At 41.9% G+C, this 24,007-nt stretch overlaps 1 protein-coding gene across 6 annotated transcripts; it reads left to right on the forward strand.

Annotated features, from left to right (window-relative positions):
• Positions 1–212: 212 nt before the first annotated feature.
• ilf3b (interleukin enhancer binding factor 3b) lies at positions 213–23,545 on the forward strand. 6 transcript variants are annotated; one of them, XM_071474551.1, is made up of 18 exons: positions 213–347; positions 6,673–6,765; positions 7,598–7,821; positions 7,911–8,085; positions 11,693–11,840; positions 13,309–13,400; positions 14,541–14,636; positions 14,829–14,940; positions 15,070–15,167; positions 15,241–15,352; positions 15,501–15,614; positions 16,504–16,709; positions 16,825–17,001; positions 17,088–17,369; positions 18,422–18,554; positions 18,662–18,709; positions 20,374–20,793; positions 22,630–23,545. In XM_071474551.1, exons 2-18 carry the CDS (start codon positions 6,757–6,759, stop codon positions 22,761–22,763), a joined length of 2,580 nt encoding a protein of 859 aa, XP_071330652.1. In that variant the 5' UTR covers positions 213–347; positions 6,673–6,756; the 3' UTR covers positions 22,764–23,545. The 6 variants fall into 6 exon arrangements, with proteins under 6 accessions (XP_071330652.1, XP_071330655.1, XP_071330651.1 ...); XM_071474554.1 differs by having other exon boundaries at positions 6,673–6,759; XM_071474550.1 differs by lacking the exon at positions 213–347 and adding an exon at positions 5,232–5,326.
• The last annotated feature ends 462 nt before the right edge of the window (positions 23,546–24,007 follow it).

Raw genomic sequence — 24,007 nt, forward strand, 5'->3', positions numbered from 1 at the left:
TTATTATTTACATATATTTGTATTAATTCATTTGTATTTATTTATTATTTCTAAGTTATATATTTCTCCAATGTCTCTTCCGCACACGCCCCGCTCCTCTACGGTTGAACCTTGGAGGCTCCGCCCTCTCGGTAACCACCTGAGACGCTGAACTCACCGTCCAAACGGTCCAATCAGCGTCGACCGCACCTGAGCTCACACACTTTCACTCATGACGGGTCTTTGTTCACCGACATCGACTCTGTCGCTTTCCGGTGTCTTTGTGTCAACAAAGAGGAACCACCGGAAGAACGGCCACACCGCTCTTCCTGGATCCACCTGGCGGATGGACACCACTTCATTGAGAGGTAAGTGGGTGTTACCTGTCCCCTCTCACCTGCCTGACACGGCTGTTGTGTTAACTCGGTTGCCAATATACAGTGTGTTTATGCGAAAGGACACAAAATAAAACTGTGGGAGGCAGCCACCGGCGGTGACTGCGTGTATTTGACACCTGTTCACTTTGCCTTCAGAAAAGCTCTGAAGGAAGCTATCAAGAAAGCTGCTTATAACTAAACATCATTGACTTCATAAACCATGGACTGAGGATAACTAATCATAATTTATAAAACCTACAAAGAACATAGCATTGTTTTCAGGCCGTGATTTGCAGTTGGAGTAATTAAAATGTAGTTTCTGCTGTAGCCGTGCACACGCCGGCGGTGGGCTTCAGGTCCGGGCAGGAAGACCGAGCTTGGCAGAACAGCTGCCATTAATCAGCCTCAGCTGCAGGCTGTGTGCGCTCGGCTTAACGGTGGAGACAGAGTTCATCGCTGCTTGCACCGTGAACGTATCAGCGAGCTTCAGTAGGTGGGAGGCGCGTCTCTGTGGCCTCCAGGCCGGGAACGGTGCCCGCCCCCACAGGGTGCCAATACCAATGGAAGTGGGTGAGCAGAAACAAAGGATGTTTGCTGTTCCCTCACACATGCCTCAAAGGAGATTACGCTTACTCATCTGCTAAGATTCAGAAAACTGGTGAAAACAATAACATTTTGTGGTAAATATGCTGCACTTTTATAGTTGTATCAACCATACAAAGCGCTTTACGCTACAAGCCACTTTCATACAGCACATTTTCTATGCATACTGGAGATTTCTATCACACACGTGTGTGATGGTACATCAGAGTTCCACATGTGGACTGGAGGAGCTGGGAACTGAACCAACAACCTGAGACACCCAGTCTACTTTCTGGGCCACAGCCGCCCTTGGCGATAGTTTCTCAGTTACAGTACCTGTACCACATGCTCCTGTGGGAAATTCCTGTGGTACCCAGAGGCTTGGATGGTGTTATGGGATGTTTACCACGGGATTGTACCTCAGACTATGTTGTGCCCTACATTCTGTAGCACTGTACTACATGCTGTAATATACTATACCCAGATAGCAGACCAACACTGAATTAACATTTAATCAATGTTATTAAATCAGTGAAACTATCACTGAATGATTTGAATGAGGGTTGCGCATTTATTTCCACAATGAAAAATAGATCAACTTAAATCATCAACTTAAATTGAATTACTGATCTAACACCGAAAAAACAGCACAGGGCCATTTGTCTGTGATCATCTGTGGCCCCCTTTAAAGTACCTCCAACCAATTTTATGCACTTGTTAGGAAAATATTGTTTTTTAATGAATTGTCTCATCTTGCCTTTGCCACAGTTATACACAGTTGTTGTAATTGTGGGTAAGGTATGTCTGATCTCGAAGTAAATACAAAATTAAGAAAGGAAAAAAAGGTAGTTACTGGATGTAACCCCAGTTCTATAAGTAACCCTCTAACCGAGCACTCTTGTGTACACGTTGCGGTAACACTGCCTGCTGCTTGCGGGGTTGTTCCTGGCTCAAAACGAGGTGGAGGTGGTGTCATTGATCTTGTGCACACACATGCATGTGCACTGTGCCTTCAAATGGCTCAAGCAGTGTTTACAAGCAACACTCACTGGCCACTTTATTAGGTACACCTTGCTAGTACCAGGTTGGACCCTCTTTTGCCTTAAGAACTATCTTAATTCTTCGTGGCACAGATTCAACAAGGTGCTGGAAACATTCCTCAGAGATTTTGGTCCATATTGACATGACAGCATCACGCAGTTGCTGCAGATTGTCGGCTGCACATCCATGATGGGAATCTCCTGTTCCACCACATCCCTAAGGTGCTCTATTGGATTGAGATCTGGTGACTGTGGAGGTCATCTGAGTACAGTGAACTTATTGTCATGTTCAAGAAACCAGTTTGACATCATCTGAGCTTTCTGACATGGTGCGTTATCCTGCTGGAAGCAGCATCACAAGATGGTTCACTGTGGTCATAAAGGGATGGACATGGTCAGCAACAATACTCAGGTTGGCTGTGGCGTTTAAACGATGCTCAGTTGGTACCAAGGGGCCCAAAGTGTGCCAAGAAAATAGCCCTCACACCATTACACCACCACCACCAGCCTGAACCGTTGATACAAGGCAGGATGGATCCATGCTTTCATCTTGTTGACACCGAGTTCTGACCCTACCATCTGAATCAGAAATTGAGACTCATCAGACCAGGCAACGTTTTTTCCAATCTCCTATGTCCAGTTTTGTTGAGCCTGTGTGAACTTTAGCCTCAGTTTCCTGTTCTTAGCTGACAGGAATGGCCCCGGTGTGGCCTTCTGCTGCTGTAGCCCATCTGCCTCAAGGTTTGACGTGTTGCGTGTTCAGAGATGCTCTTCTGCAGACCTTGGTTGTAACAAGTGGTTATTTGAGTTAGTGTTGCCGTCTTATCAGCTTGAAGCAGTCTGGCCATTCTCCTCTGACCTCTGGCATCAACAAGGCATTTTCTCCCAGAGAACTGCTGCTCACTGTATATTTTCTCTTTTTCAGACCATTCTCTGTAAACACTAGAGGATTGTGTGGGAAAATCCCAGTAGATCAGCAGTTTCTGAAATACTCAGACCAGCCCGTCTGGCACCAACAACCATGCCACGTTCAAAGTGACTTAAATCACCTTTCTTCCCCATTCTGATGCTCGGTTTGAACTTCAGCAGGTCGTCTTGACCATGTCTACATGCCTACATGCATTGAGTTGCTGCCATGTGATTGGCTGATTAGATATTTGCGTTCCAAAATTCTGATTATTATACAGTGAGAAAAGACTGTGACTGTTTTTGATTTTTCCTTTTGCTGTGACATGTTTATTCTGTTGTTCTTGTATTTACCTAATAATATCTTTAATTATTCCAGGTCTTGGGACACAGTTTAAAATCAGGTAGTTTAAAATGTCTTTTTGGAAGATGAATACTCTGATTCTCTCCATCACCGGTCCCTTCCACTTGTTGTGGTTGTGCATTACTTTCAGCCGCGACAAATTTACCACATCTCGACAGTAGCATGAAAAATTACATTTTAACTGCCTGTAATAATCAAGTGATGTCTGCTCTCTTTCACCTGCCCTCATGGCTCTCCTCCTCGTGAACTTGCCTTTAAGTAATCACTGTTTGGGATGCACTGGTCATTTAGGAAACCTTTTTAAAGAAATTGGATGTGCTTGGATGCAAAATAAACAATATTCATTTGTTTGAACAGCCACGAAATATCAGGATGAAATTCCTTGAGGAAAATTGCAACTTCCAAATTCTCTTCCTCTTTGGCAGTTCCTTTCTTGGTGCACTGTGCTGATTATGATTATTACACCACCACATCGATGTAATGGCATAGGGCGGGCGGGATTCATCACCGCAGCAACAACCAATCACAGTTTCTTGTACGGGACACACAACATAGCCGACTCTGGAGAAAACTGCCAGAGCACTGTCTGACATGGATGCTGATTTGGTAACAAGTAGTTAACATGCCATGCTAGCTGTCTATGCAATGCTAAAGGGAAGTACAAGGGAAATAAATTCCACAACCAGACAAACAAATACCAGATTCCTGCCTCTTGCACCACTCTCTAACCTTGATTTCTCTGATTTGTGTCCTGGTACGCAATTTAAATTTTTGATCATAAAGAACAGGGTCATTCCCCACCGCAATAATCAACCTCTCCTCTATTTTCACATTGAATGCCAGCCCAGACCTGCACCCACCTCACAATGTTTGCATAATGTGATTTGATTGGCTAGCACCTGCACTGCTGATTGAAAAGTAGAACTTTTCTCAGCTACTGCTGCAAGCAAAGCCAAGCAGCATGCTCATTGAGCATTGGTATGGCAGTGAATATTGCTGTTCTGAAAATTACTGCTGGCATGTATAATGTTATTTTTTGGGCAGCAACGTTGTCTGACAAAATCATCACACATGTAAGTTAAAGACAAAGACTGTACTGTGATTTTGACTGTATTTCCTTATAAAATGATCACTCAGAGAGAAAGTTAAAGGCTCATTCACGTCAGCATAGAGAGGTGTGCCGGAAAGCCTGACTTTGTGCTTGTGGAGCAATACCAGTGACTGCCTTTTACAGAAAGTCTAAGTTTGGTGCTTTAAAAAAAATAAGTTGTTAAAAGAGTCTGTAAATGTAGGGACAGGCTGATAAGTTAGCAACTCGCCTTGTTTGCACCAAATCATGCAAGAGCAACGACCAATGGGAAAACAACACCCAGCCAGCCGACCAGTGGTGCATCCTGTTCACTCAGTCAAGCGGCATTCAGCTGACTAATGGTGTAACTTCAATGACCGCACAGTAAGCGACATTCGCATTTATAGGGCTGGCTCCGCTGTGGTCCAGCTGAAAAGGGACTGCTGACCTTAACGGAAGTAAAATTTCCTGTGGAGATAAAATAATGATGCAGAGAAGACCTTAACCAGTTGACGGGAATCGGGCGTGCAATTCTCACACATAACAACAAATTATATAATTGATTTGCTGATCACCAAGGAAATTGCCCACTTGTGTATATTTCAGCTGCTGCAATTGCTTAAGTGAAAATACCACTGAATTTTCATTAAAAATAATTCAATAACTGTGTGTACTGTATATATTCAGCAAATATATGAACAATCGGGTCCAATATAATAGTTACAACAGAGTAATGATTGTGTTATGAATAGATATGACCAACATGCAGGTCTCCCAGAGCCTGGGGGAGGCTGGTATAGGTGGACAGCTCAATTCATTAATAGCCACGCCCCCTGTGTCGGCACCGTCTGCATTGTAGCCAATAGGAAAACAGTCACATGCCACTTCCATCCAATCAGCATCGTCATTCTCAGGCGTTTCCATTTGCTCCCCCGCTGGTCACCGCCGCTGGTGCTGCCGAGACCAGGAGCTACGGTGCAGCATCGTCCGTTAGCAGGGAAACACCACGGTGAGTAACAAAATATCTATAATGTCAGTCCGCAGAATGAACGGAGTTAGTTGTTGGGTAGTCACTGAGTACCAAGAGCACCAGCGATGCTTGTTATCGTGTTCTGGTGTGTTAGTTTGTGTGCGCTTCATTTACGGATCTATTTGGCTTTGTTTGGCTAAGCTAACCTGCTAAGTGCTAACTGTTGCTGAGCATTGAGTGGGGTCTCGGTCTCGTCTCCTCGACCATTTTGGTGTCTGATAGGCAACGGACCAATATCCAAATTTAAATTCAATTATCTGTTAAATGTCCACGCTCACATTTGGCTCTGCGGTTGAAAGAAATCGTTAGTTGTAGGTGTGGTAGATGTTCTTTGCGTTTTGCGGCTTGGCAAGCATGTCGGCATGGCGCAGCTTTTAACGATAGGTGATCCGTTTTTTGTGGGGGTTGTCGGCTAGCTACCGTCGCCACTGAACTAAAATGGCGTCTGTTTTTAAATTCTCCTGGTGGAGCTGTGGGGTCTGGATCTCAAAACTGTAAGGCTACTTATTCAGAACTAAACCTCTCCTGACTTAAAAGTTGTGTCAATGCAGGTTTAACAGGTGAATCATTAGCTTGTAGGTCTTTGATTACAGCAGCGGGTCCCAGCTTCACTAACTTGTTGACTGAAACATAACAGGGCTGATGGTCATGCTGTTTATAGTTTCACCCCATTTTCCTTGGTTGCAGCTGGAGAGAGACTCGTCCCTGTATTGCAGTGAGCTATCTTAGTTTGCAGCAGAATATCTGATTACTGTGGGTGTGTCCCGACGATGAATGGGATGTCCTGCCTTTCTCTCTGATCACATCATTTTGGTTCAGTCTCATTCATTATTTGAGCAAGTACAAATAAACATGCACTTATCTGTGTATGTAATTTGACTGACCTCTACTTTGTGATCAATCAGATTTTTATGGCATTGCACTTGCTTGTCTCTTTTACTATGTGTAGTTAAAATACCATTTAAATATCATCCTTTTCCCCGCCAACAGTAGAAATACTTGAGTCTTGTGCACATGAACTAGTCTGTGGACTTAAAGCTTGATTTGCAATAATAAACTATATGTCTGCCAGTGTAAGTAGGGCTGTGTTTTGTCTGTGAGGCATGGGTTGCTGTGCCAACGACCTTATGTTGCTACAGCTGATAACCACTTTATTTCGACGAGAGATAAACAGACAGTAAGTGACTGAGTGGGAAGTGTTACACCCTGCTCTGCGGTAATGGTCTGGGAATATCTATTGACCAGATTGCGTATCTAAAGAAATTTCTAAAAATCAAATGTGCGTCATCCACCCATCTTTTTTGTGTATGTGTTTCCCCCTGTAGAGACGGACTGCAACATTGTCATCGGCTGCAGAGAAGATCTTTTTTTAACGCTATCATCAGTCTCCACGGTTTTCTAGAGCAACAATGGTAATGGTAATTGCTTCTTTTTTATTTCAAGTTGGTACATATTGCATATGATATTCTTATTTGTCTTACCACAGACGGGCAGACAAAGCACAGGGCACACTGACCTTTTTGTGAAATATTACGGTTAGCAGGAGAACTTAATGCGTCACATCTAATTTAATTCACAGAACTGTTGCCAGTGTTTTCTCATTCCAGTCCGCCCAGGGCTTTAGGAACACATGCTGCAGCTTCCACATCACAGCTCTCCTCTAAATTGGCTTTGGCTGCCTGTACACACACTTGCCTTGTGTAATCACTGGTGTTAGAAGCTTGGCCTAGACATGGGGCCTTGTTATTCAGTGTTTTAATTAATCAATGACAAGTAAGTGACAGAGAAAGTAGAGCTGTCACTAAAATGAAGCAGAACCTTTTTAATCTTTATAAAGATGGATTAATGAAGTTGGATGAATAACTGCTCTGAATAAAACCTGGAACATTTTCAGATCTACAAAATGGATTGAAGTTGAAAGAGCTGGCTCTGGGTTTTATTCTGTCCAGTTATCCAGATAACTCAGTAATCCTGCTTTGTGAGACAGGCCTCTGTTGTATAATTAGTAATGATCTGTTGTTTAATTCTCCCAGTACAACTCTCAGCACAGTGCAGCATTGATGCATTATCAAAGGCAGATGTCAGATTTTGCTTTGCACCACGGCAGAGTTAATAACATCCCACCTGGATGCTTTTGTCACGGATTATTTAGAGTGTCAATTGGTCATGGCAAATCCTGCCACAGCAGGAAACCCCCTCCTATTCTCCCATTTCTCCTTAATTCACAATCTTGTTTCTTTTCACCACTAGCCTCCCCCAATGCGCCACCGCTCCATGCGTGTCTTCATGAATGACGACCGCCATGTCATGGCCAAGCATTCTGCCATCTACCCAACTCAGGAGGAACTGGAAAGTGTACAGAACATGGTATCTCACACAGAGCGTGCTCTCAAGGCCGTATCTGACTGGCTGGACAAGCAAGAGAAGGGAACTTCCAAGTCTGACTCTGATGGCACAGACACTGATAAGGAAAGGTGAGTTGTCTTTTCTCACGTTTAGTTGGAAATAACAGAAATGGTCAAATACCAGTTCTCTAACCATATCTAATTTTTTTTTTTGAAAGTGAGCACAAAGATCAGGCCACCCGCTCTCTGCGTGGCGTAATGAGGGTGGGTTTGGTTGCCAAGGGGCTGCTACTGAAGGGGGATCTGGACCTGGAGCTGGTGCTCCTCTGTAAGGACAAGCCTACCATCAGTCTGCTGAAGAAAGTGTCTGAAAATCTTGTTACACAGCTCAAGGTAAGAACAAAGCTCAGTTAATTCAGTGTGAAAAATCACGTGATCACACATGTTCATTAGAGCCAGCGCTGGATTTCTGAGGCTGAGACCAATTGGTATTTGACAGTCTAAATAATACATTGCCAATATCATGTTTTTGCATCACCACATAACATCACATTTTTTTTCAATTAAGGTCCTGCTGAGTGATACATTTTACAGATTGAAAATAAATTGATCAAAATGTATTTTCAGACTCTAGAGCTTTACCTTAGGATGTGCAAAGACGGTCTGGAAAAGAAGTATAAATAAAATAGAGTACCTAGAAACTTGAACAGCCTGACCAGTGTGATTAACTATCCAAATAATTTGTTTTGCATATTTCCAGGCTTCAACCAGAATTCCTGTGGCAGCTGAAGCAGCAAGAGAGGGTCAGGGAGGGATAGCTGTAGCTAATGAAGAGACAGATGGAAGAGAGTAGGAGTTATTTATCTGTCAGAAATAAGCGTCAAGCCCTGCAGTGTATCATGGTGTGTGGTGGTTTCCAGTGATATCACCTTCTGAAACAGTACTGTTGATACATACCTACAAATAGGAGAGTTTAGCCTCTGTTTGCGTCTTCTTCTAAAAAAAAAAATATTCAGTGCAGACAATTGTCAGACCCCGAACACACAAGTCTCTTCTTGAAAGGTTTATGGGACAGCCTGGCATGATGACAAAGGTTTGCTGCAGATGTGAAACACCAAAATCTGCATTCCACTTGACAGGGTTTTTGTAATTCAGCACTTCATGGGTTAACACATGCCAACACATTTTTTAGTTTGCTGAGAGAGTTGAAAATCTGGAGTGACCGTTTTCAATGTGGACTTTGCTGCAGAATCTGCCAACATTTAGTAGTTTTTCTCTATGCTGTGGTCTTGAATGTCGGAGAACATAGAGAGAAATGTTTTGCTGACAACATGTTGCGTAATCCACAGTGTTTAGGCGGCTAAGGTGATGGAATAAATTAGCTGTATTTCCTCTTCTGGTCTGGACAGTTTTCCTGCACAGTTTCCATACAAGGGTGTTCTGATATTATTTAGACTCGACACTCATTTTCTCACTCCACACTGCTGTTGGTGCTGCCGAACAACACACCTGTTAAATGTTTTGGCTGTTTACGAGTCACTTGTAGCACGCGATCCATGTGAGGGAGCACACCAGGGGTTTGTTCATGCAACTTTGACACTTTCAGACTTTCTAAGAAACAATTGTCATATTGCTATTGATGGGGGAACCAGAATGCATCAGTTTGGCTACATACTCTATATACCACAGCAGTAAGATCTCCTTCTGCTCCTGACTTGTCTTCAGTCATGACAGATGATGTTGCTTCTTGAATATGCTTCAAGTCTTTAAGAGGATTAACAGTAGAAGGTTGTGGTTGATAAGACAAAGGAAGCAGCGAAGGAGGTGATTGCTGTGATAATTGTTGTTGCTGTTGCTGGTCAGCTGGCGTTGTGAGGTGATGTTGTAGTGATTGATGTCTCCCAAGCGGTGGAGCCACACAACATGGTCTATGGTAATGGAGCTCGGGATCCACATGGTGTACTCTCACCATCTAGGTGGTGCTGGACAATATAGTTTGAGGGCTGCTGGAAAGGTGGTGGTTTGATGCATTCCCTGTTTTGCTGCACATATCCCATTCACCAAGTACAGATGAAGCAATATAAAAATTTTATGATTATAATCATGATTATAGTGACCAAAATTATCACAGTTATTGGTATTATCACAGTATCAAATGTGCTGAAAATGTTCAAACAGTAATTACACACAACCTGAAATCATTTCAAAATAACATGTCCAACACATCTATGTCAAAGATGAGGACAAGGGATCTGTAGCAGTACTGGGTTTGCCTGCTGCATGCCCACTCTGTAACCAAGGGAAAAGCAAATGTATCAGTATTAATTTTATTTTCTGTGCTGTAACGTCTTTCAGAGCACAGACACTGTAGACACTGTAGTCACATGCCCAGCATGGTGCTGTTAGACCAGAAACACAGCAGCTACACTGCGCTCAGGGATGAAAGAGTGAGCTGCAGCCCTGACATAAATTTTAAAAACACACAACCACTGATTGAAGTGTCTCACACGGAGGCTCAGCAGCTAGCAGCCCGCTCTTTCCTGCGTCTGTTTGCTCTGTGTGCCTGTGATGACATTGCTCCAAACTCGAAGGCAAACCCATCGGGCAGTGTAAAAGGAGCCGGTCACCTTTTTAGCGGGCTTACTTGTGTTAAAAAAAAAAACAGTTTATACCTGATAACTTTGGTGTAAAAATATACGAGAAGGCTGAAGAATCCAGAGCAGCTCTGTCACTGCCTTCTGCCATCTGTTTACGGACGCATAACAAACCCATGTTGCTTGCTGCACATGCGCCTGGGAAACCATTGCTGGTTGATGCTGTACAGAGTGTGAGTCAAATTAGCCACAGTAATCGACCATGGTTATAGTGATTAATATATAATTATTTAATAATGATTAAAACTGTAATACTAACTGTCAGGCATTTCTACCGTGATATAGCAAGTAACCGCTTCATCTCTATCTCCAAGACACTTTCTCATATAAACATTATTCCAACATGCATCACCTCCAGGTTCAGATGGATTTATAAGTTTATTTTTTTTACGTTGTCATTTTGGGTTTATCAAACCCATCATCACAAAATGGCGTGGTGTTGTAGGTTGTACCTGTCATTTGAGCCACAAATTCTTATCACTGTTGTGAAAGGACTAGTTGTTTCACTGTTGTCTGAGTCTTTGCCTCTCATATTATCACTGGATTGTTTTTAGCAGCTTCTCTTCTGGATTGAAGATACCCTGCTTCCGGAATCTATGTTCTCAGATGTTCAACTGAAACGGTGCTGTCTGTAGCGCTCAATCATCGTGTATAAATGTATTTATGGCGGGCAAATGAGCTACCTACCCCCTTGTGTATCACGCTCATATTAACACAGTGGCAGTTAATTCATTCTGTCCTTGAACACAAGAGCTCCTCTGAGATAAGACAGAATACATCTGCAGCAAGATTTAAGAGCGTGGGAAACCTACTGATCATACAACTACAACTAAAATTCATATTACAACATTCAGAGATCAACACTACACTACCCTGATCTCTGGCATTTCTTTGTGCAGTTTCTTTTTACACATCAGTCAACATATACTGTGAACAAAAGCAACCTATCTGTGATAGGCTAATCATCCATATCATTTTCATACCTATCATAGCAGCCTGTTATTTCAGTTGCTCCCTGACTGCATGTTTGGACATGAGAGAGGAATCTTCTGTTGTAGTTCTGTACATTACTTGGCTAACCCACGTTATTATAGCTTAGTAACAGACCTAATATCAGTATATTTGTCAGGCAGAGATTTCTGCCATTAGTGCATTGAAGATGGTCGCTGACTCGCAATGGTTTAACAGTGTGCAAAGCATTGGATCTGGACCTGGAGAAAAATTAATACATCGGCCTACTCTAATATTAAGTATCACTTTGATTTAGCAAAGCAGAAGTTCTGGTTTATTGGGCCTTTGGGTTTTATTAAGCTTTATGTCTTAACAAACACTTTGCTCTTCCACAGCTGATCATAGAAGACAAATACGTGGTGACGCAGAACATCCGTGAGGCCAGTATCGTCATCAAGAACACCAAGGAGCCCCCTCTCACTCTCACCATTCACCTGACATCGCCTCTGGTTCGTGAGGAGATGGAGAGAGCTGCTGCCGGAGGTAAGCTCTTACACTGGGGCCTCAGTGTTTTTTCTTTTTTTTTTCCTCTTTTTTTTTTTTTTAAATGGCGCCCTGCCTCCAGTAGGGAGGCCAGGCAGGCAACCAGACTAGACAGATATTGTTTATTGGGCCTTCAATGGAGCTAGGGGACAAGAAATGCAGTCACATAATGAAACTGTGCTATGCTTATAGCTCTCTAGCCACTCTCGTAGTTCCATGTAATGTAATTGTACATTTTTGATGGCCCAATATACAGTATAGGGCAGGTAGTTTAACTGACTGCTGAAGACATGGCTTTCTCTTCCCCTTAATGATGAAGGTCACCAACGAAATGAAGGCTTACTGAGAATTTAACCAAATACAAAAAAGAGAGACCACTTTGTTTGCATGTGTTTTATCATTGATGATGAACGGTTTGCATTGCAGCAAAAATGAGTAGCAAAACATGAGGTGAAACTGTCCTTGGTTGTAAGACCCAGCAGTGGGCTATTGACTGTCTCTGATGTTCCTTAGCAGGGAGGGCTCAGGGTTACAGATAACGACAAGGGACACTTAGATTCTGCATTCACGTCCAGCCGCTCTCAAAACTGGGATCGACCCCAGTTGGTAGGTAGTGATAGGCTATGTATATGATAATTAAGCTTAATTGTATCCATACAAAAACAAAGTAAGATTCCCAGTAGCTGATCTTCTGTTGGAGAGATCTCAACAGCAGTGAGGATCTCAGTTTCAGCAGGTGTTGAACCTCGACCTTATCTGTAGCCCTGTGCTAACAGTGATGCCCATTTTGGGTCTTTTCTTTAAAGCCATCAGTTTTGCTGCAGTGTGGACTTGTTTTGATACCCGCTTTTTGTGCATCTGATAACTTCTGCCTGTGGTTCCAATTCTGATTCTCTCTGTCAAGCCTTCTAGTTTGTCAATTTTTAGGGACGCTGGACCTTTGACCAACTGGCCGCTCTCTGTCTCGGAAGGGGCAAAGTGCAGTGTACCCAGTATAGGGGCAAAGGGGAGGGGCTCTACCTCCTTTAGCGCCAGAAAAGAAAAGCAGACCTTTTTAAACACTGAAGCGTCCATTTGAGTTGAAGCAACCATGGAGAGACAACCTCCCATTTGATACAACCAATTATTTTAAATAAATGCACTTTTTCTTTTTTAATACGAGGGATTTTTTAAATGATTTTTATTTTATTGAATCCAGTTACGACCCACTTTACAATCCTGTCGTTCCAGTGGGGTTTTAGTTTAATAGTTTGATAAGTTTAAAAAGTTTAATAATTATGTGCCGGGCCGTGCAAAACTATATTAACTGGGAGGTTGAGAGCGTTTGATGGTTCTCCAGTGGAGGGGTCCCCCTCCCCTTCCCCCTCCTGCCTGTGGCTTGGGAAGGCTGCCTGTGTTCCCCCTGGCCGGCTGACAGAACTCCCCTTGGTCAAACTGTACCTTGTCTTCTTATTCCACCTGCCAATAGAAACGCTTTCAGTCAACGATCCCCCGGATGTTCTGGACAGGCAGAAATGCCTAACTGCCTTGGCGTCTCTCCGCCACGCTAAGTGGTTCCAGGTTTGGATCTTGTCTTTATTTGTCTCTAAAACAGAAGTAGTTTTGAGTTTGGTTCTATGCTGTATGTTCTTTTGTCATTTCTTTGGGCGTTCCATGTGTTTTTTCTTAATTTACTCTTTTGAAGTGTACTTCCCGTAGTAATATTTGATGATCTGGATGTTTGTTTCTTAGGAAACCTTTGTCATTACACTGTTGTAGAGTTGCTTTACTCACTTAACAGGTTCTACTGCAGTGCCATTATTTTAAAAAAGATGTTCATTGCTGCTTTTTAGTCCCTGAGTTTATTAGTTTCCCTCAGAGCTGCTTAACTCAATCAACAAAAAAAAACTGGGACTAATATGGCATGTATCCAGGTGCAATATTTCTATACTGTCAGCGTTGGTGTGAGTTGTTGTTATTTTTACATTAATGCAAGCTACTTGTAGAGCACTCTTTGCCGCCCCATTCTGTAGTTTTGGAGGGAAAATGTTTTTCGTAGTGAACCATGTTGATAATAACTCATCATAGTATTGTGGCCTGTGTCATCTTTGGCTTTCACACTATAACAATCAGTGCTCCATCTCTGCAGCTTGTTTTTGTAGAGTATGTGGCCTCAACTTTTCCTGCTCTCTGGCTGTTTCTGTTACTCTGTGTGCCACAAAATCAACAGGAATATTGCACCTTGAGTCATAGGTTTTAACTGTCACTAACTTCACCATTACACCTTTCAATGACAGCACAAACCAGCACGTCCTTTTTTGAATAATTCACCTGGTAAAGCTGGTGTTAAGTTTGAGGTAGCTTTATTCACTCCTTTTCCTCTTGATCTTAAGTGATATGCATGTTTTTTCCCTATAAACAAATGTTTTGTCTGATAACAACACCATCAATCATGTTGGCTATTGACTCACAGCCATAAATGTGAAAGGTTATAAGTAGGTTCCTCCAACAAAGTGATCAAACATTATTCTAACTCCCACTGTCTCTGGACACTTCCATAATGACAAAGCTAAGCTGTTAGTCTGTGTGGCTTCATTTTTATTTATTTCCATTAATTTGGATGTTTATTTTGCTTGGTACCCCACATGGTCTTCCTCTTTGACTAAGGCTGCTTGTCCTCCTCGTGCCCCTCCCTCCCCCCTTCCCTGCTTGTGTCTCCAGGCCAGAGCCAATGGACTCCGCTCCTGTGTCATTGTCATCCGGATCCTAAGGGACCTGTGCGCCCGTGTCCCCACGTGGGCCCCGCTTCGTGGCTGGGTAAGTGAAAGTCTTTCTGAAGCTGTGTTATTTTTTATATATATATATATATATATATCTCTCTCTCACCATCGCAGTTGTTAAATTGCAGAGATACTATCTAATACAGTGACCTGGAATCTCTCTGTGTTAGTAGCCAAGCTTAAAAATAGCATCCTTGAACACAGTCTCCCTCTCTCCCCTGCTGTGCAGCCCCTGGAGCTGATCTGTGAGAAAGCCATTGGTACAGGGAACCGACCCATGGGGGCAGGAGAAGCTCTGAGGAGAGTTTTAGAGTGTCTGGCTTCAGGAATCCTCATGGCAGGTATGTGTCTGGAGCCTCTTCTCCAAAGTATACATATATAAATAAAAACTTTGTTTTAATTGCACTATTGCATTTTACATGTTTAGCATTTTAAAGTTCATCCATAGCTGCAGTTTCCTTGTGTTGTAGATGGTGCTGGAATCTCTGATCCATGTGAGAAGGAGCCCACAGATGCTATTGGTCACTTAGACCAACAGCAGAGAGAAGACATCACAGCAAGTGCACAAGTGAGTAAGATCAAATTGTATGTGTGCATTCATTGTTAAGTAAATGTGAAATTGACACTGTCTGTATCTTCAGCATGCCTTAAGGCTGTCAGCTTTCGGACAGCTTCACAAAGTGCTTGGAATGGATCCCCTTCCCTCAAAGATGCCCAAGAAACCTCGTAGTGAGACTCCTATTGATTACACAGGTAAACAGGACGAGCTTACCTGTGATATTTAATCCACAACAGTCACACCACAGTCTGTTGGTTATTTTTTTATATGTATGCTGTAGGTCCAGTTGAGTAAGTTTCCTTGTATGTTCTTATAACGCAATTTTGTGTGTCTGCTATTCAGTGCAAATCCCACCCAGTACAGCTTATGCCCCACCAATGAAAAGACCCATTGAGGAAGAGGAGGGAACTGATGACAAGAGCCCAAATAAAAAGAAGAAAAAGCTACAGAAGAAATGTAAGTGTTCTTTTATCTCTCTGTTTTTTTTCTGTATTTGTTGAGCCAATTAGTCAGTGGACAGAAAATAATCCACAACTAAAGTCACCTCAGTTCGGTGTTACTACTACAATCCGACAATTTGTCGTAATTGATCTTAAGGGTTTCTACATTCAAATAGAGATCATGAATTTTACCACTGTACCAACTGTACCTGGTCTGTCCCAATAACATCAGATATTTCTCAGAGGAAAGTTGTGTCTAAACTCTGTCAGTGATGGTTGGCCCGTCAGAGGTAATTCAACAAATCAGTTCAGCTTCCTTAAAAGGAAACATCTAATGAACATGTCCAATGTTTCACTCGGGTCAGTACACCCCACCGGTATCTCACAAGGTCCCTGAAGTTACCACTGACTGACACAGGAGAGCAGTCGAAATAATGATAAAAGCAGCAAACGACGGAAAGAGGCGACTGAGACAGTCACGTTGTGTTTAGCTATGGATATGGTTCTGTTCAAGGCTGTGGACACTGTGGGATTTCAGACACTGATTCACATGACCATTTTGAAAACAGTGTCTTTAATAATAATAATAATAATAATAATAATAATAATAATAATAGTAATGCAATATTGTGATTTTAATGGGGCAAAAAGATAAGTCCATTTGTTGGTTGGGGTCTGATATTCTCAACATAATTGGGAAGAAAGATTGTGATTGAGGTTGTGTTTTGTGATCGTGTGTGAAGATAGCCTATCCTTATAGACTCATTAATATATCAACTGATTGAAAAAATAACCAATAGTTTTATTAATAAGGATAATCATTTTATGTAGCCTTTCAAAAAATTATTGTGTTCAGTGCTGTTGTTATGGGTGATATAATACCTTCATTCTGTCTTTTCCCCCAGCTCCAGAGGAGAAGGCCGAGCCCCCCCAGGCCATGAACGCTCTGATGAGGCTCAATCAGCTGAAGCCAGGTCTCCAGTACAAACTGATCTCCCAGACTGGCCCAGTTCATGTTCCAGTCTTCACCATGGCTGTAGAAGTGGACGGCAAGACCTTTGAGGCTTCTGGTCCATCCAAGCGAACTGCCAAGCTGCACGTAGCTGTAAAGGTGAGCACAGCATTTGCAGGGGGTCATTATATATTAAATAAATACTAAGATTTAACACTGTTTTTACATTTCCTTCTTACTGAAACAGTAGTGACTCTTTTGTGGACAATTTCAGGTCCTGCAGGACATGGGTCTGCCCACAGGAGTGGAACTAAAGACGGCTGAGCCGGTGAAATCAGAGGAGGCGGCGGTAGCTACCACTGTGGAAGAATTGAGGCCAGTAGCAACACCCGTGGAAACAACCACAGCTGCCACAGGAGCAGCCAGCACAGATACCACTGATGCTGTAGAGGTATGAAGCTACTCTCTTTGCGTTTTGGGGTTTTTACTGTACTACTGAATGCTCTTATTTTACTGACCCTCTCCCTCTCCTCTCAGACTGCTCGCCAACAGGGACCAATCCTGACTAAACATGGCAAGAACCCCGTAATGGAGCTGAATGAGAAACGTCGTGGCCTCAAGTACGAGCTCATCTCAGAGACCGGTGGCAGTCATGACAAACGCTTCGTCATGGAGGTGGAGATTGACGGTCAGAAGTTCCAGGGGACAGGATCCAATAAGAAGGTTGCCAAGGCTTATGCTGCCCTGGCTGCTTTGGAACGGCTCTTCCCTGATGGCTCTGTGGCCGAGGCTGCTAAAAAGAAAAAGGGACCACCCATGGTAAGCACCCAGTAATTAAGTAGTAATTAGTTTTTTTAGTGCATACACAAATCCTTGTCTGACCCTTTACATATGTAAAGTTGAACTGAAATTAAATACATTTTTCCAGAGATGACAATATGTAGTCTTGGTGTATGTTTTACCTCTGTACTTGTTTGTACGTGTAGTTTCCAAAAAGAACAAATGTAAGCTTAATTTTTTTTCTGTGGTGATGGCACCCCCAACATTAGTGTTCACCAGTGTTAAAGTTTTGTGTCTGACTAACAGTGTTGGGTATTTAAAAATGGTCAATGATATTACTTCAGTTCCAGTGGCTGCGCAGTCTCCAGTCAGGAAGCCTAGTGCTTAGCTGTTGCTTTGTGCCGTGTGTGGGTTCAGAATCCCTTGATACATCTGTAAACATGAGTCACTCTGTGTTGTGATTCAAATCGCAGAGTAACATACTGAGGTTACACGACTACAAATTGTCACAAACTGGACCCATTAAAGAAGAGACAATTCATTCAGCTAGATCTCCCTCCTTTGCATCATGTGGGACGAATGCAACAGCTGTGTGTAGTCATGTGTAAGAGCTGCCAGTGACTCAGCAGATGTTGGTATAAAACAAAAAATAAAATTTAATGGGAATCAGTGCTCATGTTAACAAGCTTACTTGGACAATACAATTTAACAGCATGATGGATTTTCCCCAATGTTGAATGTTGTAAAAGTACAGATGATTTAAATTGCTAATGTTGCATAACCAACTCTCTGTATCAACATTCATAGGCTACACAGGTTAACTGTATTGACACTGTACAGTTACCAGCGTGTCTCCTGATGCTGACCCTCACATGTCAGTCAACCAATGCTGAGGGAAACGCCCAACTAAACACTTAAATCTTAAACACTGTTTCCACAAATATATGTAAAGAAGGTTTTATGGTTTTTTGAAAGGCAGAAAAAATCCACAATATCTGCAGATATATTGAATTTATACTGTTTTGACAACAAGTGAGGAGAATTCAAGCGTCGTTGAGAGAAACAAGTGAAATGTTTGTTTCCTGTTTTAGCACACCCCAGGTTTTGGCATGATGGGAGCCTCTGGAGGCGGAGACGCAGCTGCACCCAGAGGCAGAGGCAGAGGAGGACGAGGTCGTGGAAGGGGCAGGGGCTTCAATAACGGAGGAGGCTACGGCCAAGGAGGTAAAAACACACTTCTGTGTATCAGACATAGTGTTTGCACAGTTAAACAGTTAGCAGACATGATTAATTGATGGACTGTGTCATATTAAATTTGTGTCTTGTTCCAGGTGGCTTCGGAACATATGGTTACGGGAACAATGCGAACTCCGGATACAGTGAGTGTTCATTTTCCCCTTTTATAATCCTGGTGTGACTGGATATGTGCTCTTTTCTGGGCTGCAGTTAGGCTTTCCTTTACCAAGAGAGAAATGCAAACAAATGTCTGAACCACTGTGTCAGCATACATGATGTTGTGTCCTGTGGTGGGATGGTGCATCTGCCCAGGACCCTGGGAAAAAAAAAAAGGCCGTTACATCACCAGTGTTTTAACAACATGAACAGAGAACGTAGCCTTATGCAGAAAACTGTTTGCCAGAGTGCAGCAAACAAGACCACACAATAATACTGAAACATGTTGGGATGTTCCCAGTTCAATGATTTTACATTTCTCTGCTTTAAGCCACAGGATTGAATCTGTTTTTTGACAAGCCCCCCTCTTATGAGAACCCCTTTTCTTCCTTTTGGCAGCCTGTTCTGAGGACTGACCTACCTGAGCGTGACAGGAGCAGAGAAATCTAAAAAAAAAAAAAAAAAAAAACTGAAAAAAACCCAACAACTCACTTTAAATGCGATCTGACCAAATGAGTCGTTCGACTGCCACTTTTATGGCAGAAAAAAATAAACAAATCTAATTTTGATATTTTCTTCCCTTCTCTGCCCTGTCTCACTCTTTAGGTGACTTTGTCTCAGACTGCTATGGCTACCACGAGTTTGCGACATAGATCTTCCCCAGTCTTAGAAAATCAAAAACAGTCCTCTAGAGAGGATAAAAATGGACAAAATACACAATTGTGTTCCAGCAGCATCATGAACTCCCTTCACCACCGAGTCCGCAACCCTGGGAATAAAGTGACAACAACATCTCCGCCCCGTCTTGCCAACCCACTTGTCATATCCTGACACCTCGGGGAGACAATCTGCCACTGCATGCATGTGGCCATAAGTCACCTTCTGTTCTCTCAACTTGGCGTGGATGTACCCGAACACCTGGACCTCCCTAAACCACAGGGCTGATTTATTGTAGATTGCCTCCTTGTGTCAGACACGGGACAGGGGCTTGTTTCTGGATCATGATTAAGTGAAAGCCTGTGGGAGCTGGACAACATACTGCCTTTTGGATTATTGTCAAGACCACAACAGCCTGGTCTTAATCTCTGTCTCCATACTGTTTACTTAGATGAGAAAACTGAGAAAATCATGAATTGTTTTTTTTTTTTTTATCTCATTCTAAATGCCTTTTCTGTCACTTCATTCATTAAGCTGATTTTGTATTTTCTGTCTTGCTTTGAAAACAACGGCCACACTGTTTCTGTAAAACCTGCTGTTTCTGTGTCATATCAGCAACACTGTTTAGTCATAGCTACACTGAATGCATGATGGTCTTAACGTTGGCAGTGTGTGGTAGTTGCAGCATCCCATCTGTAACGGCATTAGGCACTGATGAACTGAGGCTGTTGGCACTAGGTTTGCACACAGACTGGTTGAAATGGAAAATCTCATGTATGTTTGGGAAGAGAAGACTTCTTGCTCTAGTTGTTTTTATATGTTATGTCTTTTTTTTAAATAAATGTCATCCTTCACTACTGTCTTACTCCAGGGTCTGAATTAATTAAATCTGAGTGTATTGAACAGAGCAAATATATAAGCAGTAGATGATAAAATATGTCATAAATGATAACTTATGCCCATTTTAAGATTGTGCCATGCTGTTATTTCCTAGATTACTACAACAATGGTGGCACAAATGGAGGAGCCGGGGCATCAAGCAGCCCATCAGGTGGCCCTCCAGCCAGCACAGCACCAGGATCAGCACAGGGCTCCTATGGTTCATACTACCAGAATGACGGCGCCTACACTGCCACTTCTGCCCCCAAGGTCCCCAAAAAGAAACCTCCAATGCACAAGGGAGGAAAGTCACCCTTTCCAGGGCCCCCAGGGGCAAACAGTGGATCTGCAGGGGCCTACCAGTCCAGCAGCCCCTCAGGGCAGGGCTCCTATAACCAGTATGGCCAGGGTTATGGGCAGGGAAAGAAGAGTTTCAACCAGAACCAGGGGGGAACAGGTGGATACTCGTACAGCACTGCCTACCCAAGCCAGGTGACAGGGGGTGCTGGAGGAAGCCAAGACTACAGCTATGAAGGTGAGTTCAAGGAATATTTTAAGGACGTTATGAAAAACACATTTGGTTTGTTTTTTATTATGAGAACATTTGATTTTTCATGTTGTGACATCTTCTCCACAGCACTCGATACCAAATTATTCTGCCTTAATTTATCTTGTTATAACAACACATCACTTTATCTAGTCAAAATCAGCTTTTTATGTTAAAACATAAGTGGGAGCATTGTTCTTCAACTGTGTCAAAGTAAAAAAACAATCTCCATTCAGTGTTGCTGCCTTCACGTCAAAATAATTTCTTCTGTTAATTATTACAAGAAAATGTTCTTGTTTTGAGATCTGTGGTGGGAAAAAAATCACCTTGAGTATAGGGTCAGTTTAAAGATCCTTTTTTCATACAAAAGACCTGAGTTTTACTCTGCACAGTACAAGACTGAATAACTCAAGGAAATACAACAAATCTCCCATGTCTCCTCTCATAGATACTCTTTAGCCTTGGTTCGACTTGTTTTCTATCACATACACAAGATGTTCTCATCACTTGACGGATTAGCTACTGTTTGTACTTTTCTAATCTATTTCTGGTGCTGGATGGAAGGGCACTCAGGGCCTGTGTCTTAACTAGGAAGATAGAGTGGAACACAGATTTTTCATTCAGTCTCTAGGATTAACTAAGTCAAGCATATGAATATAACATAGCAAATAATGCATCTACAACAACAAATAATGAGCTTCATCTGAGATAGAATCAACACAACAGGTTCCACCACAGATCTTTCTCCAATTCTAACAAGTTAGTTTCATGTTATGACATGCTCTTATTGTGACTGCAGATCAAATTATTCAGTGGTTGTATATTATGAAACAGTACCATTAGAGAAAATCAACACATCTGCTTAATCAATTGTTATAAGTTAATATTCTGTTAAAACAAACTTGCATATGTTGTCAAAACAAGAGATCCAGTCAGTGCCTGAAGCGAGTCTGCATCCTCTTGAAATAAATACAGGTTTACATGGTTTAAGTTTTTTTCATGTTTTTGGATGAAGCACAGTTTAAAAAAAAAAAAAAAAAAAAAAAAAGCCTTCTAATCATCCTCATCCTCTGTCTATAGCCACTTTTCCAGTTCTGTGTCACAGGGATACACTCTTGAGAAGTCACCGGTCTACCACAGGGCTGACACATAAAATGACTCACGCATACACCTGTGGTTATTCTTAAGAGTGGTTACGAGTAACCACCATGTTACACAAGTACAATATGTTTTGTCATTTAAAAATATATAAGTAAAACTGTACTTCTTGGAAATGGAACAACCCAGGCTGTGGTTCAGTCAGGGGGTGGGGGTGTGGATCGTGTAGTAAATTTACTCCATGCCTTTTAATGTAAATGGTCTGTAGCTTAGAGCGGTGCAGTATATGGTCAGGAAGACTAATCCAGTCCCTTCACGGATAGACAGCTGGGTGTTGGTGCTGATGAGAGAGGAGCTGCGTGTCTGGGGTTCCCTAATGTTGAAGGCACATACCACGTAACCACAATGTCCACAGTTTGATTCCTGCCACAGACCTTTTGTTGCATGTCGTACCCCTCTCCATCTCCTTACATTCCCTTTTTCTTTCTTACTCTGGCAAAAAATAAAAAATATCATTCCTAACATCAGGTTATCTGACCTTTTCTTGCTTGTCTTGTCAGGACATCTTATTAAGATAAGGTTTTTTTGTTTTGTTTTTTTTTTGGTCATGGTGGCAACAGTATGCTTTGTCCATATGGAATCATAATTTGAGTACTTGTCCTTAAATATTAAATGAAAAAAAAATCACATTAAATACAATAAATTTCTTTTACTGTTTCTTTGTAGGTTTCAACAACCAGTCCAGTTACAACTCACAGGGAGGAGGAGGCAACCAGGGCTTCGGGAACAACCACTCTCAATACCACAACCCAGTGGGCTACGGCAGAGGAGACGGCAGCATGAATTACCAGTACAGATAGACTGTTACCACTCCGTCTGTGAATCATGGGCACCAAGCACCCGCATCAGTGTCTAAAGCCTTCTCCAAAGAAAGTGATTGATGGCTTGTCTGTGCTCTTTTCCATGTTTGCTTCTTATGTGCTTTTTGGTTTATATGTCGCACATGTGGGCACAAAATGAGATGTCTGGACTTTAGAGTGTCAGAGCTGAGTTATGGCTGAATTTCGTGGTCTGTTTCAGTGGTCTGGTCAGTGCTTAGTCTTGTGTTTTTAGTTTTTTTTTTTTTGTTTGTTTGTTTTTTTTTTTTTAATCTGTGCTACCAGTCCTCATCCTCATCACTCAATATGAAGGCTGATGTTACAAGTTACTCACTAGCTCTGACTTGGTTCCCTTTCTTACAAAGAGTTGTGTGGACAGCATTTTTTTCTCATGTGAAATTAGTAAAATCTTGTAGTTTGAAACTACAAAGGTTGTTGTATTTTTTTGTAACAATAATTAAATAGACCCAAATAGCTCGGTCTTTCTTCATTGCGTGTAATTTTGGCTTTTTTTTTTAAACCTAATGTGATGTAGTTATTTTAATAAATCGTTTTGGAGATTACTGGAAAACATTCTGATGTTAAATCCACATTTCTGCTCGGTGTAGCTTTTTGATTGGGTGGGATTTGTTCTTGTTAATGTATAACAAAGTGTGTTTGTATTAATAAATGATTTTTATTTTGAATAGAGGTCTTAATAAGAGTTTTGACTTGAAATTTCAAGTATTTGTACCACTGATACTATTAATAAAAAGTGGAAAATTCATGGCCTATTAATGAGAAATGTGTCCTATTAGAGAGGGTTTCTGGGCGCAATAAAGTCCCAAAATGACATTTTTGTGAGATCAAGAGACAATATTATATATTCTGGGCCCCATATCTTTGTGATGCAAAACAACAAAAATAGGAGCTGATTACATTTCATATGAAGATAATATATAATTTTCCCAGCATCTGAATTCGCAGAAATGAATCAAATCAATGCACCATTTGACCTGCTTTGTGGATATTATTTTTTACCATATTGATATAAATTTTTATTTTAAAATTTGGCCAACAGAATCGAAAGAATCGACACATTTTCATGTTCTAGGAAACTGAAAATACTTTTTTCCAAAATAACATAAAGGGCAGCGCAGAAGTAAATTGACTACAGTATTTACGGTAATCCGTTTCCTCGGTTTTTACATCTCGCCACTTCAGTAAATTCGGCCTTTGGGAAGACG

Source organism: Trachinotus anak, unplaced genomic scaffold (assembly GCF_046630095.1).
Source record: "Trachinotus anak isolate AG129_WGS33_773 ecotype Australia unplaced genomic scaffold, CSIRO_AGI_Tana_v1 ptg000003l, whole genome shotgun sequence".
Lineage (NCBI taxonomy): Eukaryota > Metazoa > Chordata > Actinopteri > Carangiformes > Carangidae > Trachinotus > Trachinotus anak.